At 41.0% G+C, this 25,453-nt stretch overlaps 1 protein-coding gene across 1 annotated transcript in view; it reads right to left on the reverse strand.

Moving 5' to 3' along the window:
- ofcc1 (orofacial cleft 1 candidate 1) overlaps positions 1 to 25,453 on the reverse strand; it is a 139,725-nt gene that overhangs the window by 40,827 nt on the left and 73,445 nt on the right. Inside the window, exons 8-16 of the mRNA XM_084939934.1 lie at positions 24,809 to 24,895; positions 24,650 to 24,720; positions 23,281 to 23,404; positions 18,591 to 18,833; positions 15,381 to 15,529; positions 14,975 to 15,089; positions 13,852 to 14,149; positions 7,953 to 8,044; positions 6,019 to 6,164 (exon numbers count right to left, since the gene is read on the reverse strand). Of these exons, the coding sequence (XP_084796060.1) occupies positions 6,019 to 6,164; positions 7,953 to 8,044; positions 13,852 to 14,149; positions 14,975 to 15,089; positions 15,381 to 15,529; positions 18,591 to 18,833; positions 23,281 to 23,404; positions 24,650 to 24,720; positions 24,809 to 24,895 (1,325 nt within the window). The remainder of the gene's footprint in view (positions 1 to 6,018; positions 6,165 to 7,952; positions 8,045 to 13,851; positions 14,150 to 14,974; positions 15,090 to 15,380; positions 15,530 to 18,590; positions 18,834 to 23,280; positions 23,405 to 24,649; positions 24,721 to 24,808; positions 24,896 to 25,453) is intronic.

Genomic DNA, 25,453 nt, shown 5'->3' on the forward strand with positions numbered 1-25,453 from the left:
TTTTTGGGGGGCGCTGAGAAAATACAGATATGGATGCCAGTGGATGCGCAACACAATAAGCAATAAATGCAGAACAAATAAATGTTCCACATCCATCCATTCAGCAATCTGTGTGAGGTGTACAGGGACGGGTGCTGCAGAATGTATGTATGGCCCCCCAGAGAGTTGCATCAGTATTTAAATGGATTTCACTTTTTTGACCTTGCTTCATAACTGCAGGACATTGTCACCAGAGAGACAGAGACAGGATGGAGAGGGAAAGATGGAGAAAATGAGAGGCAGAGAAGTGAGATAAAGATGGAATTAACAGGAGGGAGGGAGAGGAAGCAAGGAAATAATAAAGAGCTATAGAGTCTAACTGTGCAGGTACGCAGAGATCAATTAAGTGAGTGCTAAAGACAAAAAGCAAACATGATGTTTGACTTGAAGACGTGGCCTGAAATGCCTTTTGGAGTAGGAGTCTGTAACTCTCAAACCACTTTTTTTCCAATCCCAGGCTTTGTTACAATACATTACCACTAATGGGGGCCAATTATGTTCACTGATGTAATGTTTTGTTATTGATTCAAATGCTTCATTCAAAGGAATCCAGCCTCAACACAAATATGGATTAACAAAGTTTTTTTTTATAGATACTATAACTGTAACTGTCTCCAAGCAAATATAAGAAGAAGGTAAATGCCTGTCATGCCTGCTCCACCTTTGTTCGTTGCTGATAATAATAGCTAAAACGTGTGCAGATGACATCATGCATATATATATATACAAACGCTGCAGTAGGCAACTGCAACTTCTGATTACATCGGCATCCAGAGAGCTTGTCAGTTATAGTATCAGAGCTGCCTGTCAGTAATATTTTCCTAAGAGTTCACATTTATTTGCACAGGACACAGTCCATTAGTGCATGTTTGTGCTACAGTGCATTGGCTGTTACATAGCTGCATGTAAAACTTGTAATTTCTGGAGGAGTTATGTGTTTATATAACGCTGGGGAACTAGTGATTACAGATATAAAAGAAAAAAGGAAGAGCGAAAGTTAAGTGCCACCTCTGGCTTAGCTCTATTTTTTCAAGTGCACACAAAGGCCTCATGCACAAATCATATGCGATCACTCATATATTCTTACATACAGCTCCTGCCACTTTTCAGTATCTGACACCTCCCCTCTTTCCCACGTGTCAGTGTGAAGCGCATTCATTTGACCCAGACCACCAATAGGACTGCAGTATGCGCCCACTGATGCACACCATCAGTGTGAATTAACCAATCATATTGCAGTGTTAGCCTGTCAAGGATGTGACAGCTCTGATTTCCATAAAGGAAGCGGCATGTTGATTTTGCGAGTATGTGTCTGTGAGATCTGAAAGTGACCCAGGGCACGTCTGGCCACTAAAAAAAAAAACCCTAACATGTGCACTCGGGCCGTGGTAGCCAGGGGCCACTCTTTCACACATGCAAGCAGGTACTTGGGCATGCAGAAGCGCAGACACTTCCCTGCTCCCTCAGTACAGGAAAGAGCCCTGGAAAGCGCTAGAGAGGGGTGACTAGCACCACCACGTCTCCACCCACTTATCCTACCAGTATTACATCAGAATTTATTGACCCTTGCACAGAGTTGTGATTCGTAGCTGCAGTTTGCAGAGGATTGACAGCCTGAAACTGGGTGTTATTTCAGGTGTTTTTCTGCCTTTTTTCTGTACACAACTTCAGGCTCGGCTTTCTTTCTCTCCACGACAGTTCCTGGTCTTTCCCAGGCGTGTGGCACTGCGGGGTTGCACGTTACCCTTGTTATAAACACGTAAAATAGAATAACACTTAACTTGTAATCTTATACTTGAGTGAGGAAACATACTCAAACAGATGGAGGGCACAGAATGATAGAGACACAGAGATACACATCAGGGAGCGCTCCTATAGGCTCGGTTGGGGGAAACGGGTGGAGAGGAACGTTGGTCCCCAACGAGGCGAGTTAACTGGGGGAAATTAGGTCAGTGTGTTCCCTCTGACTCCACAGCAAGAGCAGGCTGTGTGTGTGTGTGTGTGTGTGTGTGTGTGTGTGTGTGTGTGTGTGTGTGTGTGTGTGTGTGTGTGTGTGTGTGTGTGTGTTTTCCAGTGCACCTACAGTATAACACTGCACCACTATAGCAACATACTGTGCTACACAATCAAGGTCTGCTCCTGATTTCGTGTGTGTGTGGATTTGTGTACCTGTTTGAGACTTATTAGCATATGAGCTACTGTGCTACCAAAAGTTCAACCTAACTTTAATCTAGTTCACTGTCACCGCAGTGGCTTCTTCCTTACTTGAGTCCAGACTTAACGGTGGTGTTTAATAGCTGCAGCAATAACAGCTGAAACTGTATTTATTATTATTCATTCAACTTATCTGAGACGACAAACAAGCATGTAACTAATCATGGCATCATAATTAGCAGCAAAATAGTTCAGATTTTGAAACAACTAAAGGTTAAGCTACATTTATCCCCAGATGACCAAACAGCATTTTGTAATAAAAGCTTTGGGGACAGATGGGGACAGTTCTGCAGCCAGTTGTCCTCCAGAGAATGAAAACGCTCTCTGCTACCTTCAACACAGCTTTGTCTTCACTGTCGCTCTTCATGTTTCCCGATCAGGACGAGTCACACATACTATAATTGATATGAGATTTAGGGGATATATTTCAGTGTAATTAGAATCTTGATAATTGGACTAATTAGATCTAATTGCTATATGAGAATGACTTTGATTAAAACAGGTTTCTCTCCTCAAAACGAGAGTAGGAAAAAAAAAACAGTTGGGTGACATTGATGAGGTATAATACTACACTATAGCAATTTGATAATAATCATGTAAGTATGTGGTACACTACATAGGAAGAGGGTATATATTATCAGATAACAATTAATAGTAATTATTATTATTAGTAATAATTTGTCAATATCACACGTGATGAGGTTTCCACAGGTCGAATGTCAGCTACCATTAGTATCTCATCTCCGTGCTGAGTACACAAAATGTAAAATACAGCCAAAGTAGCCTTTAAAGTGTAAAATTAATTCAGCATGTTTATCCTCGACCAAAAGCATTAAATTGGCCCGATCGAATTACAACAGCCATATTGAATCAGGTGCTTTGATTTTGCTCAGTGCTATTCTGTGAGAAAAAAAGAGGAGTATTGAAAATTACACTTGTAGACATCAAATAAACTGGAGAGTCGGCTGGAGTCTTTCATGCGTGTTCAAACAGATATCAGCGGCACAGTAACGCTTGACAAAAAGATCATTCCTGACATGTTTTCAGACTTTTTCATTTGCCCAGAACTAATTTGCAATTGTCAATACCTGCAGTTTTTAAAAAAAGTGCATAGCATAGTGTTTTCTTTGATTTTCGACTTCATTATTTTTTTTATTTTATTTCTATGCCTTTTTAGATCACCAGCGTGGAAATGTGAAAACAATTACACAAGAAAGCCTGATCCTCACCCAATGAAACAAAGACTTTAAATAAAAAATATGCATGTGTGTACTATAATATATAAACAATCATATGCATTGGAAACATCTCCTCCCAAAATATGTATTTTGCAGTATTTCTGTCAAAGTAGATGACGTTGTCACCATTTGGAATAAAAAAAACTTTTGCATAAAACCTCTAGTAGTTTTCAGTCGTGTCGACTTGGTTCTACTTGTATCAGTATTATGTTTTTATGTAGTTGATACATTTAAAAAAAAAGTTTTTTTTATCCAATTTACAGTCCCACCTGTAACGCACACACAGTCTAAGCACTTGTATACAGGTCCCATACATACTGCAGATCTCTTTAAGACATTAGCCCACTTCATTCCAATTCATCGCACTGCATTTATTTTACTTGATGAATAAAGTGCTCCTGACTGCGACACATAAATGAATGCACTATGTTAAACCGCTCGTGTGATTCTCCGACTGTCTGAACTGAATCTTACTGTTTCAAAGTCTTTGCTTAATAATGCATGAGCATCTGATTTGCACGTTTGTGTCAGGACGCCTTATAAAAATCTCAATGAGCTCAGTCTCTTGTGGCTCAATAGATGGCAGTAATATCCCTCAATCACTTCAGTATGATTCCTTTCCTCAGTTAAAATACAAGAATATACAGGCAAGTGTGTGTGTGTGTGTGTGTGTGTGCATACTCTACTCGCTTGCATAGTCAAAAAATACTGTACACACCCTCTGTCTCTCACATTCGTCTACAGATGCGCATAAACACAGACACAGAGATAAAAACCCGAGCTCCCAAAATGCCAAAAGACGACGCGGGGCGAGATGACATCATTAAGGCAAAATAAATAAAAAAATATCTGTAAATAATCCCTTTTGTCGGCATCTCTGTCAGTCCTCAGGTAATGTAGACAAACCCAGAATAAGTCAAACAACACAGCGGGAGAGACAGATGAGAGACTGCTGCGTGTTTAACGTCACTGTGAAAGCCAGCACTGCCACTGTATCTTTCTAATAGTCTGATTAGGTGAGGGCAAAAAAAAAAAATAAAATTATCAGCCTTTAGCTCAAAGATACTGTAATGTGTGTGCTTGTAAAGATGAAATCAATAGCAGCAGCACCTTCACAGGGCATCAGGGAACAGCCGAGTCTCCAACTCAATACAATCCGTACCTATAACTGACAGAAATGTCTCATCTCACCGAACCCAGCAACTGCTCAGAGGTAAAAAGCGGCACTATGAATAATCGTGAAAACCATTTAATTGTGTCCCTTTGTGCGCAGTCTGCCCGGGCTCTGTGTTCATTTTTTTTTTTTTTTGTATTCACTTTCCCTCAAGATAGTCTCTATGTCGTCATTTGTTGGCAGGATACGCTGGTAATCATTTGAATTCCCTCAGTATGTTCAGAAGATGTCAGGGAGTAGTCTCTGATCTTGTTTAATATGTGACCAGCAGCTATAAATTACAAACTCCCAGAAATGAGGAAACATGGGTACTTTTAAATCTCCAGGGAGCGCTCGCTTTATGTCTCTCTTGCACATACATACAGTAGACTCTCTCGCTGTCTTTACTCTCCCCCCCAGTGCAGTAATGGTAATCTCCTCCCCTCAATTTAGTTGACATTCAAATAAAAACAAATACCTGTGACTTTTCTTGTTGAAATAAGCAATTTTGCTCTCAGTCTGTTTTGATGCTCCATGGGCACGCGGGTGCTACCTGGATGCTTTTAGCAAATTTGGCCGAGGTGTTTGAAATTCGGCGCTCTGTTTGTATTTCATACATTCCTGTTTTCTCATTAAAATCAAATGCTGTGAGCCACAATAAAGATGAAATGTAATTTCCACGCATTTTTGCAGAGGACTGGGAGACAACAACAAAAAAAATTCACGGGGACATTATTGTTATAGCTTGAGCAGCGTTTGATTTGGCTTTAAATGCAACACTGTCACAAAGCAAATTAGCTGAAATACGACTGATTATTTTGTCCTGAAAAGCAAAGCACAAAGAAACACTGACTGTTGATTGTGCAGTCTTGAGATCTAAGTCAAATGTAGGCAAGTACAGATTTAATTAACAGACAAAAGAGGACTTGTGACTTCTGAAAGTATCAAATATAAAAATGATAGTATTGTGGGCAGCTGAATTTCTGTGATTCCTCACCAAATTCTTATGGAGTGCTTTCCTTTCCTTCGGGACAGATGAGGCCATCAGGCTCTGGAAATTGCTTTGAGTGTGCCTTGTTTATGTTGGGAAATTAAAATTGAGTTATATGCGATTTAAGCTATACCACATACAAACTCATTTGGATTTCCCTCGAAAGACACTCGACTACTTTATCTATATCTGTTAAGGAGGTGTTCTAGGCACGTCTTGTTGTCAGAGTCTGTCTGGTTGATGCTGTACATTTCAGCGTCTGTGAGGCACAGAAACCACTTGTCACCCACGTTTTTCTTTCTTTTGCTTTTTTTTCTCTTTTCTTTCCCCCACACATTTGAATTTTGCAAGGCTGAGCCGGGATAATGAGTGGTGAGACTTACTGTAGGGAGAATGTACACTCCTCCATCTCCTCCGCGGAGAGGTTCTCCATTGAAGGCTGCATCTTCTGTTTGTCTGCCTGCCGAGGCGGTGCACTTCTGCCGCTCATGCTGGGGCCACAGCTATTTGTCTTCTTGATTGGCTTCTTCTGTGAGGAGCAGAAATCGGGGAGAACACATGCGGATGTCATTTGTAATCAAAGCAGGAAACAGGCCTCTGAATTTATCTTGGGGGATGCACACGGTGACAGTGACAGTGTGCGTGGCGCTTTGGAGCCTCTCCTATATCTCACCCGCGCCTCAATTGACACGAGACAAGAATGACGGCAAAATCGCATACGGCATGCAATCCTTCAACTTGAGTTCATTTGGGAAACATGCGTACAGTGATGGTGGCGTTAAATATGTGATATTTGAGCAGCTGGCACTGTTTTTTTCCACACAAGTCGTTTACTGTCATCGTCATAAACACAGTCAAATGGAGTTAGGAAGTGGGGTTTTAAATTTTTCACTAAGGTACTTGGGAGCAGATATTATTTGTTAAGCCGCCAACATGTTAACGGCTTGCTTTCCCTGGCCGTGTCAGCCCTGCCTGTGTTGCCCTTGGGTGGGCTTAGTGCCTTTCTGCTTGAAGTTGTGAAATACACACTGATGTATGTTAATGAGATCCACAGTTTGGAATAAGCAAGCTGCCTCTTTTTTCCACCCCTTTCTGACTCTACCTCTCTCCGTTTTATTTTTATTTTTTTCTTCATCTTCCCTTTCCTCCATCCCTCTCTGTCTCTCCCTCTGAGATAAACTAGGCCCAGGAAGTAGTAAATGGGCAGAGTCCCATAAAAGCTCCATCCGTTTTCATAGGGCAATCTTTGCCAAAGCAAGCTTGGATTCCAGAGTGATGATCACAATAAAAAGGTGGAAAAGAGTGAGAGAAAAAGGCAGAGAGACGGGGGGGGGGAAATGCAGGAGATATACCACAATGTTCTCCAGTGTCTCCACACAATAAATTTAATGCAATACCTTAAGAGTGGATTCCGTATATAGCTGAATTCCTGCCCTGTGGGCAAAGTGGTCGCCTGGAGAAAATTCATTTTAATTAGGCCTGCACTGCAGGTTGAAGGGCTGAAATCTGATCCCTAGCGCTTCCAGGCTGGGGCAGGTTGGAGATCACTCCACTTAATCATTAGACAACTGGGTTCCAACCAAGACATTTGACAGAGTTAGCAAGGTTTTAAAGATAGGCCAAGAGGGGAAGGAAAAACACGGTCAGCAGAGGCTGCAGAGATATAAAACCTCATATCAACAAACTCATTTATTTAACAGGTCATCCCTGATTAATGGTGGTCCAAAGAGCCTCTTGTACATCAGCTGGAGGAGGTTAGTAGGAATAAAGACGGGGAAGAAAGTGTGGTGGGTATATGTGTTTGAGAGAAGGAGGCTTGATGTTGTTCATAGGCGTCTAACTACCTCAACAATAACATCACAACAACAAAAGGCCGCAGCAGAGGCACAATGGAAGGGGCGGACCGGGAGGCAGCAATGCCAGATCAGCACATGGAGTAATTTTGCAATTACCACTTCAAAGTATGGCAGGTAACACGCAGGCTTTGATTAATTTAGCGTAAGTCGTCTGTAGCCCAGGAAGAGGCGTGTTTAGAACGGTTTGGAGGAAGAAAAAAAAAAGGCGAGGCCTGGCTAGCGTTGCTGATTTCACACAATTTGAGCTGCTTTGGCTTGTCAAGCAGATCAAAACTGGCTTTGAAGGCTGAAAAATACCTGTTAGTGTGAAATGTATTTTGACAAATCTCGGATAATAAGCCGGGGAGGTGCGCGCAAGGCCGCAGAGAGGGGCGGGAAGGAAAGGGAGGGAATGGAAGGGGAAAGCAGAAAGGGTGCTCATTTTAAGGGTGGGAACACTTCCCCTTAAATCACAGTGTTACCTTGTAGTGATTCCCACCCTCTGCTTTCTCCCTGCATGGATCACTCTTCTCTCCGGTGCTTCCAGAAATGGCTCCTGATGAGAAATTCTTGCCTGCACGCCCAAAAGAGAAATAATGTGCAGTAAGTGTAAAGAGGAAAAGAATATTTAAGGTTGTTTTCTCTTGCATACCACACTTTATCATTATAATTTCAGGGCTGAGTAATATTAATACACTTATATAATAAAAAAAAGGGGAAGAAAAAATATATAGGGAGATACAGTAAGATATATAGATATGGATATATATGCAATTACAAATGATGAAAAATCAAAAAATAAATTAAATTTTGGTTATGATACATTTTCACACATTTTCCCATCATTTCCCTTCTTCTGAAGTGTTTTTCATCCTCCATTTCTTTTTTCTTTTCTCTGTCTCGCATTTTTTTTCTTGCTGTAATTTAAATGGTAAGCCGCCAGATGTGTGTCTCATGCTTGAAGAGTCGAAGATCTGCATTATTTAGCATATTAACATTCACAGAATTTAAAAAAGGGTTCCTGCTTTGCCTGGAGGTTGCAATTAAGTAAACCTTAGCTTGATACATGTAAAAATCTCACTATGTGAAACTTTTTTTTCCCCCCGTGGAACCAATCACATCTATATAATACATATGGAAGCCTCAGCAATGATATAATTTTTCTCCTGCTGTGGGATTAAATATATCAGTAATAATAACTTAAATATTAGCCACACATCAGAAATCCTCCTGACAGCTAAATTTTTACTGCATTTAAATGGCAGGAAGATTCTGCTCACCTCTATTTTTCACAGAGTCTGAAATCAGATTTCACACAGATGCAGTTTTTAATTACCACCCCTTTGCTGGTAAACATTTGCCCTGGTGTTATAGTTAGTCTATTCTCAGGATAAATTTTTTATTTCTACATTATAAAGACGTTACATAACCGTGTACTCAGTTGTGTGGTCACATCAGGGCTTGGGATAAACACACTTGCCAGCCACAAGATTAAAACAGCAGGTGACTAGAACTGACCACTTTGTTAAATGCAATGTTTTGCTCTCTTTCTTGTTAGTCACTGCAGGCCAGGCCAGAAGACTTTAAGCCAAAAAGTGCTCAGTAATGACTCAAACAAGGAGAATAAGAGCCTGAGAAATATACCTGGTCTTTCAAACTCCCTTGTTACCAATCCAATCGAGCATTCACAGTATGCACAGAGACTCCACCCCTGCAAACCACAGGAACTAAAGGATCTAAACACCATGGGACACCTCCAGACATCCTCTGTGCCAGTTTTTACTGGTTAGAACTGGTTTGGTGGCATGAAAAGAACTTGCACAATATTAGACAAGTGATTTTAAAGTTGTGTCAGATTGGTATGTCTTAGTATAAAGAGTATAAAAAAGTAGTGTCAAAAAAATCAAAGAATCTTTTCGTAAACTATAGGATGTTACCCTACCTTGTTTTAAAAAGCATAGTCGGATTAAATAGCACACAGTGACACTGGTGACTTTAGTTTACATTGGACAGAAGTCTTTTTAATGTTGCACATGAGCACTACATCTGTGCTCATGTGCAGACAGTCTGAGTCAGAACAATGCTCTCACACACAAATACACACACCCCTCATACTCTCTTAGCTGAAGCATCAACCACATAAACTCACAGACTTGGACCACCGTGGATTAGGATCTTTTCAGAGACTGTACTACCACACACACACAAACACGAACTTATTACACTAGGCCCCACTTGCTTACGCTCAGACGCTATGGAACGAGAATCAGTGCGGAGGCAGCATCGACAGCTCTGACAGCTAAAGGCTACGTCCATGAACTCAGAGTGCTAGAGCTGCCACAACTCCAGCCTCCCTGGGCACCCAAGGCCAACAACAAACTCCTTGTTTTCCCCCCTGTGCTCTGAGCTATAAGACCAGAACACATACTCATCCACTGCACACACACACACACACACACACTCTGTATTGATGCACCCACACACAAAAAGGCAAAAATATTAATATGTAGACACTTGCATATATGGACAAACATTTTCCAGGGTAGAAATGTAAGAGTCTACCTCACAAAACGCATAACTCAACGCGCCTCTTTTCTTTCTTGCTTACACACAAAAACAGGCCAAGTAAAAAGAAAAGCCCGAGGCCTGTAACACCGTCGAGACCCCATCACTGTGTTACTGGTGAGATGGAACCAGACTGAGATGGCAGTTCTTGTTCACCTAGGCCCTTAATTGCCTGATGACTGGTCCAAATTTACAGAGGAATCGAAGGTTAGCAACTCACGGATTACCCTTGAGTCTGTCAGGCTCTCATGTTGAGGTTGCTATGATACGGTGCAGATTTATTGTTGCTTCACTCAAGTTTTTTTTCTTTCTTTCTTGTAATCCATTGCATTTTAATGACTATCAAACACTGCAGTGCATACCAATGTGTAAATAGTTATGTGCCATTATATCAGGAGTTACCAGTAAATTCTGTAGGTCTTGCAGGTTAAATCTGTCTACATCGTACCTGCTGAATCAAACACAGCCTTCACTTTTCTGGGACCTTCCATTGTGTTTGTCCCATGCAGTCTGCTTATACTAAAGTAAAGCTTTAAATGTGTGTTTCTGCATACATTTGGAAGTTGGACATTAACATTGTCGAATTAATCATCAGGAAGTGGCATGCGGCTGATTGAGAGTTTATGATGTAACATCGCGGTTTGAAATGCTGATGACTGGGAGTGGCCTGGAGGGGGGAAAAAAACATCCTGAAAGTAAAGGGCAACGCTCCAAAAGAGAGATGAGATGAGGAATCCTCGAAATCACCATCTATGCTCAAGGGGATGGATGTTAAGATGCCTTTGTGGGATAAAATAAATAAATGAGTTCAAAAAACGAGAGGAAAAAAAAGGAAGCAGTGTCATAGTTACGGCAGACTCATCTGCATGCTCATAGTGATCCACTAAAGGCTATCATGAAACAAGATGCTAATCTAATTAGTCATTTGGGTTCAAGTAAACCCATACTAACTGGATCATTCAGTTAATGCGAAAGGTCACTTAACCCATTGTGCCTCCAGCCGATCACTGCGGTAAAAAGCCAAATACACTCCGTTCTGCTTGGACAAGTCAACTGACGTAAATCAGATTATTACCATCCAATAGCTAATAATAATAATAATCTGAAACAGAAACACATTAATGCCCACATAAAATTGTTTTGATTGAAACTCGTCAGAGTTATAATCTTGGTTTGGGATGTCAGGTTTCGTTCCGTATAGACACCTCACCAACGCTGTGTTTCTTCTGTGGGGATTAATTAACTTAAGGCCCGAGGAATGCAATCTTCAAGTCTCACTGTCAAGCTCTGCACTGTGCAGATTATCGCAATGACAAGAGATCTCCATATACTTGTCCTGACTCAGAGACAAATGGGTAATGAGGAAAATCTAGGCGTTACATGCAGAGAGAAAGTGAGCTCCACGCAGAAGACATCAGAAACAGGGAGGCATGAAATAGGAAGGAAATGTCTGAAAACCCTCAGACTTGACTAAAAACTGAGAAGGAGGTGGGGTAGGGGGGTAATTCGTTCCTCTTTTCCTTGCTGAATTGGATTTCCATTTTTGGCTAGGTTAAAGTTGTCCATCCAATCGCTCCATTCAACCTTGACGTATCACCCCATCTGAACACCATAATTCGCTCCAGAGGTAATGCAACATGAACGGATCTGTATGCAAATGAGGCACAAACGTCAGGTCGGCTTAGGGAACAGCGCAGATGAGGTGTTGTGCAGGACACCTTTTGATCCGTTATTTCACTTGCGGATTGGGTTCACTTCCCAAGCAACCTCCTCACCTGTGAGAATGTGTATGCGTGCGCGCAAGTGCTTGTGTGTTGACATCTCTGCCTGCGTGCAAGCCAGAGTTTGAAGCCATGTGCGGTGAAGAGACCTGGTACCTTTTGCCTTGTGTGGCAGAACATAAATCTCCCATAGTGAGTGCTCCTCTCCCTCCCTCGCTCTCTTTCTTTCTCTCTGGAAAGGCAGTCAGTTCTTTGGGGACACTTCCCTTGTGGGCGTTAGGATCTCTGTGGGGGGTCACAGGTCAGCCAGCGGAGGAAGCGACAAGCTGTGAAATGTAAAAGACCAATTTCTTCCACATGTTTCAGTGCTGGGAGAACACTGCCAAGCTGTCAGCCGGCATCACGTTTAAAATGGGCCAGGGTGCTACCCAGCAGACCTGTCACAACTCATTTGTAATTAAAAAGCCTGTGTGATGTTTAAAGCAGAGCACCCCAGAAACTTTTGAGGACTGTTAAATAAAGATGAGCTGTGCGTGCAAAAAAATAGAAAGAAAGAAAGCCAGAAAAGGAAAAAAAGGCCAGTGTATTAATAACAAAGAAGCTAGCCAGTCGTCTTTGTTGAGGATCAATACCAAATGAGTCTGCACTTGATTTGTGGCAATGGCCAGAATGCTAGATGACTAAAACTAGTATGGTTTTTTTTTAAAATAAGGAGATGGACTCTAATATTATCATTATCAACAAAATCATTAGCCCCAATTAAATGTGGTTATGATTAAATATGTGATTTCAGCATTTTTATCACTTAGCTCAAACTTTGGACATTGTAAGATTCATACTTATATCACTTCACTCCATTTCAGTAATGAAATAAAGCAAAAACTATATTAACCCGGGCCCTCTACTAATATACCTGGGTTGGACCACCACATAAGCAAGGAAACCATAAAAAAACATTTCTCCTACGTAGCTAAAGGATACCTTAATACCTACGTTGTATGACACAGGATATTATCTCTGCATGCTGTAAAAGGAAAGCAAAGGAGCGCCCATCCCTCACTTAAACATGACTTGCATGTGTTAAGATTTAAAGAAGTAACTACAGGACACAGGAAGAGGTCATACATATATAAGGGAACACACAAACTCTAAAAGCCTCTCCTTGACTTGAAGCAACAGTAAAGACTGAACCAAGATGAAGTCTCATAACTAAATCTAAAATTTCATCATCTGTTTTATATCTTATCTTCCTAAGGAGAAATCATATAAAATAAAGCTAACCGGATGTTATTGAAATGGTGAGTTGTGGATAAAAAGGCAGATGAAGTTAAGATGGTAATCAGAGCGCCTACTATGTATTGAACTTAAGGAATTTCGGTCAACTGGCAGAAAATTGCTATATAGCTCTTTTTATAGCTCGAACTCGGTAATTATAAGTTAGTCATCCACAGTGAACCAAAGCCAGACCACAAAACACAGCAATGTGTGTCTTCCAGGTCATGTAAGCATGTAAAATGTTTAGTTTGGCTCAGCTGGACACAGAATATAAAGAAGAAAATGTGGTTATAAATTCCAAAACCTTTGTTGTGCTAATCATGGCAGCTAGGCTAACCACTGTTCACCGATAGCTAGCTTGTCTGTGAAGGTTCTCAGTCATCCAGGTCATTGTAGTCAAAGGAGCTTGCAAAGAAAAGCGTCTGGACTTCTTTAAGTTGCTTGAAGATAGCTAGCTTGATTGGACTTATTTAACCAGCACTTTACATGCCAGGTTTTTGTTTGCTTGCTGAAGTGGTGGTTTTATTTATCTAAATGTCTGTCAACTATCAGGTTCTGCTAATGTTGTGCACGATACTTTGCCTATGCTAACACTAACATTAGAGTCTATATATTTTACACATAATCTAACTGAGAAAACAAATATAATGTTTGTCTGTCAAGCATTCCCCTACCAAACCCTACCCTCAAGCACATTCACCTCAGTGGAGCTTTGCTGTAAGGGAGGCCTGTCATTCTTCTTTTCCCAGTGTTGGTGACATTAGGGTGACATTTTCTCCACACTGTGGCATAGTTGGGGGTTGTAACATCGGAGCCCTACCTGGCAGAGATGAGGAAGAACAAGCAGAATCAGCTGACAGGTTGAGAGGGGACCCCCGGTGAGAATGTACCACAGAGGGATCTCCCGCTCTGCAGCTGGGGTCCGTACAGGCCTGCTGTTGGGACTGGGGATGAACGAGCTGAGGACAGAGCTGGTGCTGCGATGGGGGCTTGGGCTGGAGTGGCAGCTGGTTCTGGTGGACCTCAGATTGGGGAATGATAGGTTGTTTAGAAGAGGGGATCGATAGAGTGATGCAGTGCTCTGGTCCCCGAGATGCTCCAGGTGGGAGTCTCTTTACCTAAAACACAAGAAACCAGAAGAAGAACAGGCCTGCTTCGCGTGTGTCAGAGGTCTGCATATGTGTTCAGTGAACATTAACAGCTTGTAATAATCAGTAGTTATGTGCATAATGTTCCATTGCATCATCATTGTTTGTGGGAGAACATCTTGCTGTATGAATAACATTACAGGTGTTCAAAACTGCAGGCACAGAGAACTACTAGCATTTGTCAAAGTGTGCAGTAAAACAATTCAATAAAATCTATAAATGTGACAAGAATATTGTGCTTGTTGTTGTGCTGTGCATATGCAGAGATACAAAAAAAAATATCCCACAGCAATCAAAGCAACCGTACCAACAGTAATGATAATGCAGTAATACAAACAACATGTCACAGTCAAAGGGACAAATAAAGAAGCAAATCCAAGACAGAGAGCTTTGTTCTGGTTTTTAATTCAATTAAGATGTTTACTAATCTAATCAATGCATCAGCTCTAATGCTTTCAGAATTGCTGGGTAAAGATGTGGTTCTTGTTTGCTCTCTGGGGCCAATTTTCAATTTCTCTGTAAAAGCTTTTTATCGTTGAAAATCCAAAAATCCAACCCCCCATCTTTTCAGATCCACCGTTCTGCCCCCTAAACATTCCAAATAAAAGAAGAGGATCAGAGTGAAAAAGACACAAAAAAAATGGCACACACAAGCACATGGTTTACAACTGAGACCAAGAAATAAACACGCACATACTGTACCTGCACGCAATTACAAATTTAAATAGAATAATCGAGAGGTTCGCGTCATCAAAACAAACATGTGAACACGGGGTTTCGTAATTGCACACACACCTGAAAATACAGGTTGCACAGCCAGTGGTCGAGATCAGAGGAGATGAGGGCTTCAATCTTTTTAAACTGGTCCAGCTGTGTGCTGGGCTCGCCCCGGATCAGTGGCGTTTTGAACCTGTGCACATAACAGAAACCTGTCACTGTACAAAGAAATACTCATAAAAGTTGCAGGTTGCATTTTTTTGGACTGCAGGTATTTTCTCTGAAAATGAATTACAGCCATCCATTTTCATTACCAGCTATCCTATCTGGGGTAACTGGGGGGGAGGCAGGGTGCACATGCTAAAAACTAACACGCTTAAGCTAAAGAGCTTGTCTTTGGACTGAGTCAGGGGGAAACTCGCAGAATGACAGAGGGAAACACGTGAAGATCATTTTGCTGTTCATCACAGTGGTTTTGACTCACATGCCCTCGACCAAACCGAGACTTGGCCCACAAGCAGGAAATGCTGCCCAGGCCAACGCAGAGCTGACGTGACTTCTATCTCCCGGTGCTGTGATCAGGTGGAAAACCAGCACCGTGGAAGGGATGATATTACAGGTGGAAGGTAAGACCTGGATAAACATACAGAGAAATATAAGGAAAGAAGAAAGTTGCTCACAGTTTCAGTCAGCTGAGCGCACATGCCTACAGGGCGCATGCATTAACGCATGCACACATGCAGACACATCAACAGCAGAGTATCTCATGCTAACTGCCTTTTAATCTACATCCTACACTTGAATCCTCCTGTAACTTATCTGCTGTCTTAGAATTGTTCTAAACTGCCACTCTAACCCATCGAGCTCAGAAAATTGCCTAAAAGGAGATGTCGGCGTGATAAAGACTGCGGCATCAAACACTGCGAAGAGGGCAACTCGAGTTTGCTGTTGTAGAGCGTGAGCTGACAGTTACCGAATTTGTGATTCAGAGAAGCCATCATCAATCAGACTGATAATATCAAGGGTGTCTTGCGCGAAGCAAAAATTGTTAGTGGTTAGCAGTCAATGGAAAACACATACATTCTTATTTACCCAGAGAACGGTGGGTTTGCTTAAAAAATGAACTGACAGTGAGGTGCGTGCGACATCATCCATCACTGGGTGGAAATATTTTATCCCTTTATTAGTTGTAATGGAAAATGCAGAGGACTTGTTTTAACACATAAATCATTTGTATCCCGTTCTCTTCAACCCCCCGCCCCCCTGTAAATCAGCCTTTGGTATGCACCTGTGAAATGATGGGTAGTAGTGTCTGACTCAGGACATAAATTTATGGAATAATATCAGAGATTATAGATATTGAGGATATTCATATTATTCATTTACTGTAAGAAATGTGACCTGCATAAATAGTCATTTACGTGCGCGCGCAGTGCCTTTGTGTAGACACGTGGGCATATGTGCGTATGTGGTGAGAGGTTTGTGAGACTTGATATGCGTCAGAGTTTTTTCTGCTCCTCTGTTTATGGAGGATCTACTTAAACTATTACAGGTTTAAGTAGGTTACAGGTTGACTTTTTTTTAAAGTGCTGAGGGGAAATTAACGGCTACAGTTGTGCAGTTCACAGTAAACTGATCAAAAGTGATCTTTTAGCAATAAGCACAACACATGACAAAAGATTTAAAAAGTGGAAAAGACAAGAATAAATTCATATACCTCCAAGGATCTTTCCTAATTTTCTTCCTGTCCACTCCCCTCCTCCCCTCTTTAATTAGAATGTGGATCATTTCTTTTCCTTTTTCGGTATAAAACTCTAAAATGAGTCTCGGCCCTTCTCAACTCTTTTCAAGCATTCCCACTCTTCTGCATATCCAAGACATTTCAAAACTAAGCGGCACTGTTTCTGTCTAAATCCAAACCCAGACACACAAAGCAAAGGGTGAATGAAAAAAAGTGGGAGAGAGATATGGAGAAAGAGGAAAGGAAAATAAGCTCCTGGCTTCCTCCTACCATCACTAATTCCTCATTTCCTCTTAGAAGGCACTGCAAGCTCCACTGAAATCGCACGCTATCGTGTGGGCAAGAGGCGAGAGAGACGGAGAGAAAACCAGCTAAGCCAATCCTGGTAGTCTCAGACAAATCTGATCAACGTTCCAACTACTATCAATGAAGACAACAACAACTGGTTTGTCTATAAAGCACAGCTGAGGGCTTGGGGAGGAGAGGAAGGAAGGCAGAGTGACACGAGGCATTTACCATGCTGTACTTAAACCTTTTTCTTTTTCCTCTTTCTTTTTACCTCTGACGCAGAGCCCAGGTTTTGCTTTCAGTTCGTGCCAGATTTTACCCCATCTTTTATGTTTCATGGGAGCTTGTGACAATATTATCAGAATGCTCTAGCTCAGTGAATACACCCACCAGCACGCTGACAGTGTCCACATGTGCTAAATGCTCCAGCTAGGCCTTTAGAGTTGCCATCACAACAGTGAAGAAATGCTTTCTCAGCCTGTATGAGACTCTATGGGATCAAGAGGGACACTGCATTTAGTGGTTTCTGTTTTAAGGTTTTGCTTGTGAATCTTTTGTACCGTGCACACATCACTGAATGAATAAACCAAAGAGTTCTAATCCACTGGTCAATATCGACCATCTATAATAAGTATGTGGTTTTTTTTTAAAGATTAGCACAGCTTATATAGAAGATCCGCTCCTTCATATCCAAAGGTTTAGGAAAGGGGTTGTGAAATGTGCATAATTTCATCTAATGTAATCTGCTGTGTTGTTTCAATAAAAGAACCAAATGGGAAAACATATTTAGTCATCTATTATGCAATAGAAATGTAGGCTGACATTTTTAAAAATATGTTTCAAATACGTATTTTTGTCAGTTCTGCCTAACTTTTCTATTTTTGCTTTTATTTGCCTTGATCCGGCTCAAGCATGTGGCAGATGCTGAAAGACACACAGGAAAGAAACGAAATGTTTCATTCCATTTGTGCTCCATTTTTATTCCAATAAAACATTATTTCTTCTATATGAATGAATAATTGATATTGGATTTGATTTACATGCATGGATTAAATGTCATGTTTGAGAAGTTGTTGTTTTATTCATATAGGGATCCCTAGAGAAAAACCTAGAGGCTGTGTGTGACATATTTTCATACGCTGCCTTTACAGTAATATAACTTCTCATAACCCTTTCAGTGTAGAAACTGCTCCATCTTCACTGCAGCTGATGAAAATAAAGGCAGAAGAAGAAAGAGAAATTCTGAAATAGCACCAGAAATGCAGTGTTGTAGCTTCTGTCGTTTTAGCACGTGCAGCTTTATTGTTTGACCAATTTATAAATATTATTAAATTTCTTGCCTCCTCAGTGTCAAAACTGCTTCCCGGCGAAAGATGTATTTTATATTTAGTTCCATTTTTCTTTGAAAAAATAAAAATTAAATGCAAGTTTTCCAATTGTCAACTGCAAAACAAAATTATACTATATTTATACTATTTCTTAACACTTAATAGTCACAACCAGGGACAGATTGTGTGTATTTTCCCTGATGTGTGTTGTTGTATTATTGTCAACAGAGAAAAGACGCATGACACTAAAAGTAAAACTTTTCTTTTGTTGTCAGAGCTCAGTGGATATCACCCCATTAGAGCACACCTCATGCCCTGATGCTTAAACAAAGGCTACCATGAACAGACTCTGGTTAATGTGGAGGTCAATGTCGTAGAAGCGTCCCCGATGCTCAGTGGGCTCAGTAGACGCTGCCCAAACATGTTGCCCTTTCCTACTGCACCAGGCCAGGGCTGGACCCCCTAGATGGCTGTGAAGTGCCACTCTGACAGTATAGAGACCCCTGGGAAGTCTGTCCCTCGTGGCTCTTAGGCAACGCACACACACCTCCACGGGCTGGGGAGCACTCCTCTGGTCCGCCTACAAAAAAGTACAGGCTTGATTTTATTATCTTTCTTTATTCGTGGAAACTGTGATTATAAAAATATTTTCTTAGAGAAAATACTGTTATTTAATCAACACCCTTATTGAACCAACACTTCTGTAACTTTGTAAATAACTGTGAGTGTAAATAAAGTTTGTCAAATTCTATTTGAACAGCTTTTCTCTATACTTAAATATAAATATAAATTATTGTATGCTAAGGAAACTACGGGACAATTAATAATTATATTAATAGATTTTGCCTGTCAACAGTGTCTTTGACTGCTGAGGATATATGAGACCCCCTGAGGAGTTTGCCAAATGGCATCTTAACGTCTGTATTATTTATCATGTAAGCTAAATATTGTGCTTACTTTAATGCTGGTGGCAACATCATTAGAACAAACAAATAAACAGACAGATGGACAAACAAACTAAAAACCCTCATACGAGTATATCTTTCAAACAAGAATTACATTTTTATCTCTCAAAAAATAAATACTCAGATTACAGGTGTTTCAAATGTGATTCCACTAAAGACAAGCTCAGTAAAGTCGCAATCTCCTATCTACATATCTCCATTCAATCCCTCAGCGTTTAAAGCTCAAGGCCTTGCTCAAGGGAATATCAGCATTCCTTGATAACGAAACTAGATTCCCTATTCAGACGACTGGTTTTAAAAAAAAAACCATCCTTGTGTTACTAAGATTATCCCGTTAACCTTCAGGCTACATCATTCCACTTGCAAATGCCTTTGTTTGCTTTGGTGACATGTGCCTTGTTTCAGAGCTTAGGATGAGTAATAGTCTAAGCAGGCTAGACAGTCATTTTTATTTTGTTCTAATGAAACATAATCAGACAACAATGTATATACTTTTTAGCCTTTTGTGTCCTATGGCATCTGTTGAACAGCAGTGGATGAAAAGTCAATCTAGTTTAAACAGAAAGCCCAGATCTTAGTCACAATTTATTTACTTTTTTAGCACAAACAGTACATTTCGCCCATTGCTTGCCTTTGCATGGCAACGTTGTAATAACCTGTACAATGTAATTATGTGCTGTTTCTAAATTTCAGTGCAATTCATATTTGAGTTTAGTTTAAGTGTAGGTTAAGATTACAGCAACTCCACTCATGAGTTCATGTTCCATCAGGGCCACTTGCAAGGGAGTCTGGAAAGAATGAGACCCTGTGGAGCATGTGCATGTTTGTGTGTGTGTGATGTGACATCATGCACCATAAGCCACTTTACAGCATTTGCCATTTTGATTTCACACATCAAACAGGAAGCAGCACTGCAGCCACCTGATAGCAATCACAGATCACCACAACCAGCCGGAATATAAGCTTTCTTATGTGCACATGTCATTTTTAAAAATATATATTTATTTTATTTAACCAGTAACTGCATATTTTATAATCATTTGAAAACCAGCAGGAGAAACTGTCCCATCAACAAGAAATGTTAAAGTCTTATGGGTGATATATATATTAGCCAATATACCACTTAAAAAACTAGAAGAAAAGTTGAGCTTATAGTTTAACTCCAGCTACTTCTGCTTATTCACATCATAACATCATTTACTGCAGGCTTCTAGCTGGATTGCAACTACTCCCCACAGAAAATATTCTGTGTTTCTGTTAATATATTCTCTACTCTTGGCTAGTATTTTTGTGTCATTGCAGGAGTGTTATATTAAGAACAGCATTGTGAGTACATGGCCATTGCAACCAAATCTATATGACGTTGGCAAAAATGGCTGAATGTTAATATCTCCAAAAGTTGATTCTGTTCATCTCGACGTAACGTTTTTGATGTTCATCCAGATGAACAGAATCAACTTTTGGAGATTTACTTACCTGGATGATTGAGCATGCATCAAGATGAATGTTAATATGTCAAAAATACTCACCCTGATTAGTGTATTAATGGTCAAAAGTGACCATGCCAACAATATACCGCTGCATATTGAAATAATTATGCATTAACATCAAGATATTACTGTTTATCTACCAACCTATACCATAGGATAGCACGAAATTTGGTCCTTACTTTGCTAAGTTGTCGGGTAATACAACTTTATAGTTATGTTACCATGAGACTACTGATACATTGCTATAATATTAACTACTTGTAACCTATCTGTAAGCTGCCATCTGAAGTTTTAAGCAGCTCTCCTGACCTAATCCTGCTGCCAGATGAAGGTAAATAAATCCACAATACAATTCGCACAGTGATACTCAACATATCATCCTATCCTATCCTAAATAAGTGTTGACATTATCTAAGGTCCAACTTCTAATTCCTATTTATTTTATGTGCTCAAATTTACACCATGTTAACCAGTCGCCAGGGGCAAATTCTGAGTGTTTGGCAATTAAAGACCTCAGTTCCAATCAATGATATAGCATCACTCAGGGGCTAGTGTCTATACTCATATGCACGCACTTTCACACAGTGCTGTTTGTACCTGAGATTGTTCCCTGCTATTTCACAGTCACGCACCACACACGTTCACCTAGCAAGGGCTGGTGATCCCCATTGCTCTGCCAGGCAATGCAGGGGTGTGTGTGCTGAGCCCTGCAGTAATGCCCCGCAATCTCCCCTCTGTGAGCATCTTTGCATACCAAAACAACTAAAACAATTTAGGCAGAAGCGAAATTAGTATAATTGGTGGCAAAGCCGTTTAGCCCACACATCTCACATTTGGGAGGAGGGGATGAAGACCTCCAAACCCCCACACTGGAACGAGATGTATGCATGCAGACAAGAAAGGAAGAGAAGGAGGAGGAGAAAGGAGCATAAAGAAGCACCGGAATAAAAAATAATAACGTCATACCGGTGTCCAATTTGTAAGCATTGTTATTATCAAGCCCAAATGCTTGCACAGGCATCACAGGAGTCAGTCGAGACAGCAAGGTGAAGGTAAAAGGTGAAGTGAGCCAATTTTCCATATCAGAGGTGGTTTGTTTGCCCCAAGCTTGAGTTGTGCCTAAAGTGCCATAACATTACAGCACTCCTACAGATGAGATCAAAGGCTCCAGCGAGGGATCCTCCGTGGTTTTGCTGGCAAGCGGCCGTCCTTTCACTGAAATATCTTTTCAGGGCTTTCCACACATTGACTGATCACACAAAATGCACTCTTAATAGAGACAGGAAATGCCACATACAAAAACTTCCTTTCTTTCTAAGTATGGGCTAATATTCAGAGATTAAGCTTTCTCGTTAATTATTTTCATTTTAATTAGTATATCTTAATTAACAATGAACATTTACCCTTAAAATTTTTTGGCTTTGGAATGAAGGAGGGGGGGTGAAGAAAGGAGAGAATAAATATGACAATCTTTTTGGGACCTCCGGGCAGGATTACTGATGCAGGCTGCCTTAGTTATTAAACACGTTCTAAATTAAATGCCTCCATGAATTTTGCACAGAAATATATTTTCATAGTTTTGCATGCCAAATGTGACATTTTATATTTCAGATTCATCTCGCTGCAGTGATTTTAGGGAAATGTCATATAAACAAAGATTTTGTCATTTACCAAAGGAAATTACTATGCGTGGCAGGTTTGGCCATTGCTTTCTCTTCTTTCTCTCTTTCCCTCTCCCTCTTTTGCCCCCTATTCTGCCTGTGCTAGTTGTTTCAAGTCAGCAAGCCATAAAAAATCTTTATCTCAGTGAAACACAGCAATTTGGGAGATAATCGAATGGTGACTGGGGGGCACAAACGCCAGTCTGAGGAATTATACCACAATCTCCCCTGCATTTACAACCTTCCTCAAAGCCAGTTGTCACCCTGGAAGGAAAGCCCCCGACTGAAGATTCATTACATCTTTAAGCCAGCACGGTGGCATGGCAGCCTCATCCCCAGATGCAACACAACAGCACACTCCTCCCACAGCTGGTGATGCTACCACTAAAGCTGCAGTCCCCTTCTCTCTCTTTCCTACTCGGTTATCTTTTCTCTCCTCGAACTCTGTTCCCCCCTTTTTCATCTCTAAAGGCTCCCTTTTCCTCCTACTTATTTTGCAAAAACCAAAGACAGCATCCACACAGAAAAAAAATTCTTTATATGCTACGTAAAAATACATTGTGTCAATATATATAGTGATATTGTGACTACTTATTTAGCACGCCGTATAAGGAAAACTGTTTTAGTCAGTGCTGTATTGCAAATATATGTGCCTTTGCGCAGGCGTGTGCACATACAGGAGCGAAATTTGAAAATCTAGAAAATAAAGGATTTTTTTTGGATACTCTAACAGGTTACAGGATTTCACAAAATTACATCATTCACTTTTGCTTTTTGTGGTTATTTGTAAACACTTCAGGATCAATATCTTCTCCTGCGAGACCACCCTTTTACAGATTAAGGGTATGTCACTTCCTGTTTACATGCTTTCTGTCCTCGGTGAATGTGTGGCTCGCTCTAACAGATCTTACCTGCCACAGGGGCCGTGATGCTGCAGAGGAGGATTCTGGGAGCTCTGTCATCTGGCTGTATTTGGCCATCGCTTCTTCTTGGCCTTCCCCCAACGCTCTGAGTGACGGGCTTTCGATGTCGCTGCTGCTACGTGCACAAACACACACTTGTATGCGATGCGCACAAACACAAGAGGCTAACCCTGTTAACAGCCACCTGCATTTTGGACCCTCTGTTGTTCCACTCTGTAGCCAACAGCGGCTCAATCTAATAACACCACAACAAAACACTTTCCACTGTCTCTCGCTCTCTCTGTCTTTCTCTCCCCCTCCTCTTTTTCTTCTCTCTGCCTTTCAATCTTATCAGTGGTAATGTAATAAGCGGTTGCTTCGCTCTGTCTCCTCGCCACCTCTCTTAATTCCTCAAAATAAAGCAATATCACAAGGGCCCTGGCCTGCCTGTAACTGGGGATAAGATGCTTGTAAAAGGGAGGATAATTCAGCAAATAAATGCTGCGCATCAAAGGCGAGCACTCTTTCTTTTCTTTCTCTCCTTCACTCCCTCCTCTCTGTTTGCCTATCAAAAGTATTACATGTGCTTTCATCAGTTCACAACAAGGCACAATGTGCTTCCTAATGCAATTACTCAACCTCCATTAAATTAGAAACAGTGGAAACAAATGAATTACACATTTGTTACAAAAACCACAAGTCAGCTCCGTGTCTCTGCTCTTTAATTTTTTTCTTTCACAGGCATAGAGAGAGAGCGAGAGAGAGAGAGAGAGAGAAAGTGAAATAATTTCTCATTCAATTTCAGGCAGATGTAGCCCTAGGTGATGCATAGAAAGTCTCCCATGTCTAATAGCCACCCACCATTGATATCAGAGGGAATTTACAGGGTTCAAGGCTGTCGAGAGGAGGTCATCTCGCTAAACTCCAAACCACATTCATCTGACAGGGCTGGTGTCCGACTGCCACCCACCCATAATACAACCCGGTGCGAGACGAGATGCTGATGTGTACAGTGGTGTCTTGATTTTATCGTGTCAGCCGGCGTGGTAGTCCGTAATTACTTAAAACTTAAACATGCTAAGCTGATTGCCTTTGGGGCTCTCGCTTCAAGATGTGATGTGTGATCTCTGAATAAAGCGGATGGACCAAGAATTGATGCACCTCCGAGCCCAGTGACATGGACAGATTTCTGTGCCCCGGAGCCATAGTACCCACAACGCAATGTCTGCCGACAAGAGAAGCCATGCAGGGGACACATGAATTACATTCCTTCCCGAACGTCAGTGGGAATACAAATGCTTTTAACACAATTAATGATTACAGTCATGTGACATAAATTTTACATATGGAAAGAAATATGAAATGGGCTGGACTTTACCACGGAAGCAGTGTGTTCATCATGGGTTGTGGTCTCACTGCCTCATCGCTGTCTCTTTGTGAACCGGGCTCCTTTAATTTAAAGTGGATATGTTGTGTTCTCATATGTAGCAAAACAGCAACATCTCTGCTCTGCACTATACAATACATGATCATTTACCTTAAAATCACCAGTGAAGAAAGCCATTAGTCTTTTCTTTCTCTTTGCCCACTCGCTTCTCTTCGGGGGTCCATTCTGAGCCACTTGCTGAAAACATGTTCAAAATCACATGCACGCGTTCTTATGGATGCAGCTTTGTGAAACAGTGCAGTGCACCATAATGGCAGAATTAAGCACAAGGAGCAACTGTAATGCAATCTGCAGGCAATCGATACCGAGCCAGACCCTAAAGACATGTAGCGTTTGATGAGTATTTCTGCCGGTTTTACATTCAGTCAGCACATTCACACTCCCCATTCAGACACATTGACACTGCTAAGTGACAATGTCTCGCACTGCAGCGGCTTTGTGCGGCAGAATAGAGAAAGAAGAAAAACGCTATTATTTTTAAAATAGATGTGAAATCTCTGGTGGATAATGTGCTTTCAATGGGAGGTGGGAGTGGAAACAGTAGGAGAGCGCATACATATTATTGTCGAATAAGATAACACCGATCCCACTACTGATACAGTACACAGTAGATGCCGCTGATTATCCAGTGAGGGAAGATGAGTCAACTGTTGCTGTGACTTCGGAGTGACAGTAATTCATTGTTGAGTATTTTGTTTCCCGGTTACATTTACTTTCTATTCATGTAACTTGATA

This window comes from Perissodus microlepis, chromosome 9 (assembly GCF_051167445.1).
Source record: "Perissodus microlepis isolate ML-2025 ecotype Zambia chromosome 9, ASM5116744v1, whole genome shotgun sequence".
In the NCBI taxonomy this organism is placed as follows: Eukaryota; Metazoa; Chordata; class Actinopteri; order Cichliformes; family Cichlidae; genus Perissodus; species Perissodus microlepis.